This window comes from Diabrotica undecimpunctata, chromosome 8 (assembly GCF_040954645.1).
Source record: "Diabrotica undecimpunctata isolate CICGRU chromosome 8, icDiaUnde3, whole genome shotgun sequence".
Classification (NCBI taxonomy): Eukaryota; Metazoa; Arthropoda; class Insecta; order Coleoptera; family Chrysomelidae; genus Diabrotica; species Diabrotica undecimpunctata.
The window spans coordinates 37,838,319-37,844,909 of NC_092810.1; the positions used below are offsets into that span (position 1 = coordinate 37,838,319).

At 28.7% G+C, this 6,591-nt stretch overlaps 1 protein-coding gene across 3 annotated transcripts in view; it reads right to left on the reverse strand.

Moving 5' to 3' along the window:
- The window catches only part of LOC140447451 (uncharacterized), a 22,987-nt gene extending 20,788 nt beyond the window's left edge, over positions 1–2,199 (reverse strand). The window contains exon 1 of one of the 3 annotated variants that reach the window (XM_072540106.1): positions 1,427–2,199. Coding sequence is in view for 1 of the 3 variants with exons in the window: in XM_072540104.1 (XP_072396205.1) it covers positions 1,427–1,661 (235 nt within the window). In the remaining 2 variants the exon portion in view is untranslated. The remainder of the gene's footprint in view (positions 1–1,426) is intronic. The other 2 variants (XM_072540105.1, XM_072540104.1) reach the window with 2 other exon arrangements.
- Positions 2,200–6,591: the final 4,392 nt, after the last annotated feature.

Consider the following 6,591-nt stretch of genomic DNA (forward strand, 5'->3'; position numbering starts at 1 on the left):
CAGCCGAAGTTTCTAAGATCTTTAGCTTTTAAAGCACATATTAATATAAGAAATACTGAAAATTCTTTCATAGATTATTCTCTAATAATGTCTCAATTTAACATTGTTACAGTGAAGAACCACAGGTTGATAGTTATTTTTGTTTAAATTTCTAAACAATGTTATTAATTGTCTCCCGTTATTAGCCAATGTGTACTTAAACACAATACGTAGAACTCGACATACTGCACTCTTTTACATTCCTTTTCATAGAACTGATTATGCTCGTCATTTTCCCTTGTCGAGAATGCTCAGCTCTTATTGGATCCGGCTACAATGACCTTCTATTGGATCCATTCTGTCCAAACATTCATGTTTTCAAAAGATATCAACTTACGAGTCTAATTAATCTAAATATGTGATTTTTTTACCTTTTACAATTTGATATACTGTTTTAATGTACAAATTTTTACTGTTTAGTTGTTTCTTTGTTGTTGTTTTGATATTTATTGTACATGATCTTTACTTTTTACTATTTTTTGTATTTTATTGTAAATGGTTCTAGGGTTAAAATAAATAAATAAATAAATAAAAAATTGATGAACTAAAAGAGACATGTTCTTGTTGTTAATGGAAGTTACTAATCAACCAACCTACAGACATTATTATGATGTACCTAGTATCTAAACCTAAATGAAGATTTTGATAATCAAAGCTGTTTTCGTGTTTAAGGCTACAGTTATGGCATGCACTTTTTCTCATTTTGTAAGTGATTTATGTATCATTCATAAATTAACAGTAGCATTTTTTGCAATTAGCTAGTTGATTACATTGCAAGAATTAGTTAAAACTATACCCTACTATCTATCTTAGGCAAAAAAAACATTTTTTTTTTGTTTAAATTATTTAAAAGCACTGAAATGTAGGACTGGACATTACTGAACAAAAGGATGCACCTAAAATAAGTAATTTTCTGAATCTAAGGTAATTAAAAAATAATACATATAAATGATGTTTACTATTAAACTGAATTGAATCATTGTTTAAAAAGGAACACAATTATTTTTTATGCTCTTTCTACACTACACTGTAAATTTTTTTAGGAAATCTGTTGATTTGTATGTACAATTACTATTAGAAAACTAAATATAATACTCAAATTAATATTACTATTAACATCAGTAAATTTAATGTAATAAAATTGTATGCATTTACTCATTGCTATTTTCCCCATAACTTTGCCAAGTTAGTAAATTTACCTACTGGCAACTGCAAAATAGTCTTTCAGTTTGTAATTAATGTAAAATTAAAATTAATTAAAAATTTACTACTATTGTAAGCAAAAGACATTATGTCAATATTATTTTCTGTTTACCATCCTTACCAAAATATTACTTAAATTATATGTATGTTTAAGTCTTAAAAACAAATATATATTGTTACTAACTTTTTTCAGTTTTGTGGTTTTCTTCAAATGGGTTAAGTTTATTTCTATCTTGGTGTATTTCAGTATTTGTAGGATATTCCTCCAAATCTAAATAATCATATGTGTTAGGTGTACATTGCCCATTGGATTCCTCCTTAATTTCACATTTAAAGTCATCCATAAAAGTATCATCTAAGTCATTATACTCTATTTCTACTTTACAGGTATCCTCACTAAATTCTTGTTTAACTTCCATTTTATTATTTTATGTACTTCTTACTTCAATAATCAATACAAGATACTAATTCATACTAATTTGCTACCAAAGAGCAAAATCCGTAAATGAAATAACTTAATCTACTGACTACTGACAGACAAAGTATATTGCCAGAGAACTAACTAAAACTAAAACCACCTAAAACGAACTTTATGAATTACGAACACAATAACAATAATATCACAATAGAGAGTTATTGCAAAGTTAACAGTGCTTGCGTTGCACTATTTACACCGCGCTATTTTGACAGTTTTGACATACGGCTGACACATCACTTTGTTGCGTTATTTACGTTGTTTATGTTTTCTTTACATTTTTTTCGCAAAATATTGAAAAAAATGGATCATGATTTAGAAGCACTTATTTTAGCAAATGCTCATGATGATGATGTAGAGTTCATCATTTTAAATAACATTGTGGGAGAACATGTATTACATCCACAAAATCAAGAATTTAATTTAGAAAACATGTTGCAAGCAGATGTAAAAATAAATTTTAGGTTTAGTAGATATTCCTACATTTGCAAGAGCTTTACGCCTACCAGATTTTATTCGTACCAATACTAGAAACTCTGTTAGTGGTAAATGCATTTGCATTCTACATTACTTGAGTGATGAGAAGGTTCGCATATCTCAGAAGCCTTAAAAATCTTCAGCTTTTATTCAATTTGTCACCTCAATCATTATCTCAAATTATTAATTATATTGTTGCATTATGCTACTGTCTGGTGTACTCATTTTAGAAAATTATTACTAATATACTTGGTTTAGATGAAAGACAAATAACATACATAACCTGAGAAAGAAAATAGCGCAACGAATTCCGCACAGCGTAACGGCTCCCCTAATGGCCCTAAATCCCTAATAACGGCAGGCCGTATTTTCAATAACGCAGCGTAAGCCAAATATCACATCTGCGCATGCTCTACTGTCAAAATAACGCGTGCTGTAATACCAAAGAATATAGACGCTTATAGAAGAATTGTTCGCTGTTATTTTTGAAAGGTAGCAAAAAGTGGGACATAGATAAAGAAAAGTGGGACGAGTGGAACGCACGTGGTACCACTAAGGAGCGGTCATGTCAGCTGTGGCTCTACCATTGCTTCTAAAATATGAAAGAGCGGGGCAATAAATGCAACTTTAGATATTTTTATATGTAGATGCCGCGTAGTCGTAGAATAGGATTAAATTTTTGCGTTTTATAAATTTTTTTAAAGAAAATAATATTATTTTAACTTTTAATAAATTATTCTTTTTACAAAAATTATTATGATTCAAATTTTTAATTGAAATATGTACAAATCTTAAGTATAAATCAGTTTAAGGCTATATTGTAATAATTTCACGAATATTTCATTCATTGTGAAAATTATTTAATGTTGTTATTTTAAAACAAGATTAAATAGTACCCATACAGCGTAAAATCTTTCACATATAGGTACTATTCATTAAAAGGTACAGTTAAAGTTTATTTTCTTATTTCAAAAATAAATCAGGAATGCTTTTTGTTGTTATTAAAAAATTATGGATGAAATGGAAGTTTGGAAGTTTTGGCGAAATGGAAAATTTCATAATTTAGTAAAAAGTTTCATTGAATACTTTATTTTAAATTGAAATTTTTTAAAAATGTTTCGTTAATTTCTGGGCAGAAAACAGTATAATAAAAAAACGGGTGTGGCAGTCCAGTGGGACTGCCGGTGGAAGTTACACTTCTATACACACATTCGCCCTTACAAATTTATTTGGAAGTCAATCTGCACAATCATTACATATGCAATTCTATAGGTAAGGCATAGCAGAAAGAGAAACAGAATTAATAACAACTTACTAACAATGAAGGATTAAATCAATATTTTAATGAAAATGTATATTTTTCATATATGTATGAAAGGAGTTGAATGCAAAATTTTTTTACACATACTCTGCAGTAAAATTCATTGTTTATTTTGTTATTAATATAATAATACAATACAAATTAAACTGCAATATTCATAAGTATTTAAAAATGACAATAATATACATTAAAAAATACACTACAATACAGTGCAATATAATTCCATATATAATAATACAATACAAATTAAAATGCAATACCCATAAGTATTTAAAAATGACAATAATGTAATAATATTAATAAAAAAGTCCTCCTCGATTGGGAATCGAACCCCGGTCTCCCGCGTGACAGGCGGGGATACTACTACTAATCTACCGAGGACATGACACAAATGTATTTCAAAATTGACAGTTCTGGATCATACATAGTGATTTATTGAGATTATTATTTTGAAATACAAAAGAATAATATAATTATGAACATTTAATAAATAATACAAAACATCACATAAATAATAATATTAATAAATATTTTATTATATGTATAATATTATGTGTATATATATCTTTACATAATATATATATATATATATATATATATATATATATATATATATATATATATATATATATATATATATAATATTAAATTATATATACAAAAGGAACATTTTATATTCGAGAGAGGAAGAGACAGAAAATAGATCTTCGGTCTCTCTCTTACTCATTATCTTACATATGTAATGATTTCACAGATTCACTCCCATACAAATTTCCAACGTGAAGCGCGCGTATAGAAGTATAACTTCAAAAGTTATGTGACGGTTTTTCGTTGTGTTGGAACAAACCAATTTTTAATTCAAAGTTATACAATTAAAAAAATAAATACTTTGAATATTGTAAATATCATACATTTTTAAGTTTTAAAATTAAAAATTTAATATATTGAAAATAAAGATTTTATTGTGAAAAAACAAAAAAAAGACAGTTTGCAAATCAATGGCATCGAAATTTGTTTAGGCGTAGATGCAAAGTTACCCGTTCGTACTCCTTTCCCACTTCCCCCTAACTACATATTTCATTATGAAATTTTCATGATAGTTTTAAGCCGACGGCCACGGCACCACGCTGTGAGTTTATGCAGCCACCCTCTTTTAAAGTATAAACCGTAACCAAATCGCCCATTTGAACTGCTCTTCTATAAGCGTCTATATTCTTTGGTAATACAGCAAGTGCAAAATAGAATAACCGAACACACAATGTGTGTTCGGTTATTCTATGTCTGCAATATCTCTCTAATATCAAAGAATATAGACGCAGACGCTTATAAGCGTCTATATTCTTTGACAATAAAGAATCAGTATGTTCACTTCACTCTGCCGCCAGTCGGCCAGTCCTTTGTTTTTGTACTTCATGTTCCATTTTTTTCACGCGCTTGAGTTCCACGCGCAGATAAACTCCACTTTTTGATACACTGCTCAATATAATTTTTAACGCACTGCTCGAAAATAAATAGGAAAAGTGTGACTTGTGGCGACCTAAAATTTAATTAGATTTTCGGAATAATGAATACTTTCCTAAATTTAGTGTTTTCGACAATTATTATCAATAGTTTGCCAAATAATTGTTACTGTTTGTCCTTCAAAATGTATTATGTTGAATCCATCAGTTTTGATTAATCGAATATTAAATTTTTTGTATTCATTAGAAAATCACGCTATATTCACTGTTACTGGTGAAAATTCTCATAAGACGAAGAGCTAATGAGGAAACTAATTTCTATAGATGAAAAAATAAAATAAACATTCGAATTAGAAATTATATTTTGAGGATTTCAATTTTACAATATGTTATAATAAAAAATGGGATTCTAAAAAAAACACAAGTAGAGAACTATGAACACAAGTTAGAATAGAATATATATAGTTTCACAATCACAACTTATTAATAACAAAATAATGAAATGAAAAAATGTCATATAGCCTAAAGATAAGATCCCACTGTAGGATCACTACGTTCATGACGTAGTTAGTCAAACTCATATTTTTACGTACATTTAAAATTGGGAGAATCTATCTATATGAAAGGCTAGGATGACAAGTCACACTGTTTGTTCAGTAAGGTATTTACGCCACCTAGGAAAGAAATTTGAACTACCAACATCTACCAAAATTAAATATAATTAAGTAAAAGCTGTAAAAATGCTGTTGAGACAGAAAAAATACACATTTCGGCATTGGAGCGCGTGATACGTTAAATGAAAGGGCACTACATAGTATTATAGCACTTCAATATTAATGAAGGTATAGCGACATACGAGATATGATAGGGTGTTATGAATAAAAATAGATTTACCATAAGACAAATTTTGATCTGTTTCAAAGCAATTCTTTTTAAAGCAATATACTGTGCTACTGACTACTGTAAAGGTGTTGACACGTTGACGTTGACATTTAATTTTTATAATTTACTATTACGGTATATACCATCAATAGTAGTGTAAGTGGAATAGGACAAGTAGGAAAAGTGAATTGCATGGGCCCAGCCGTTCGTAATGGCGACGGCGCTACTATAGAATTTTTCCATCGAGTTCAGAGATATGTAAGACAGACTCAGACTCTCTTACATATCTCTGATCGAGTCTTTCACATAACCAATGTTTGCACATCATTCAAGATTTACGACGTCAGAACCTCACAGCGTTGCCAAAACATCAGAATATTTAGTAAGTGAGGAATTTTTAAAATGTCAACTATTTGTCAAACTATTACATTTAATAATTACATGGACTTTAAGTCCGTGTCAGACGGTCAAATATTTGATCAAACCAATTACTATTTAATGGGAATAAGCCACAATTAAAGGTTAAAGTACGTTTATTGGCTTTTCAATTTCCAATTCGAAAATCGTTCTCAAAATACAAACATTAGTAAATTAAACAAATTTTGTTTTTTTGTTACTTAGTGAAAAATTCTTTTAATAATTTAATTTTATCTGACTCATTTATATTGACAAATCAGACATACATTATACATTTTAAAGTAGACGACTTTAAAATGATATTGCCACTATTGTTG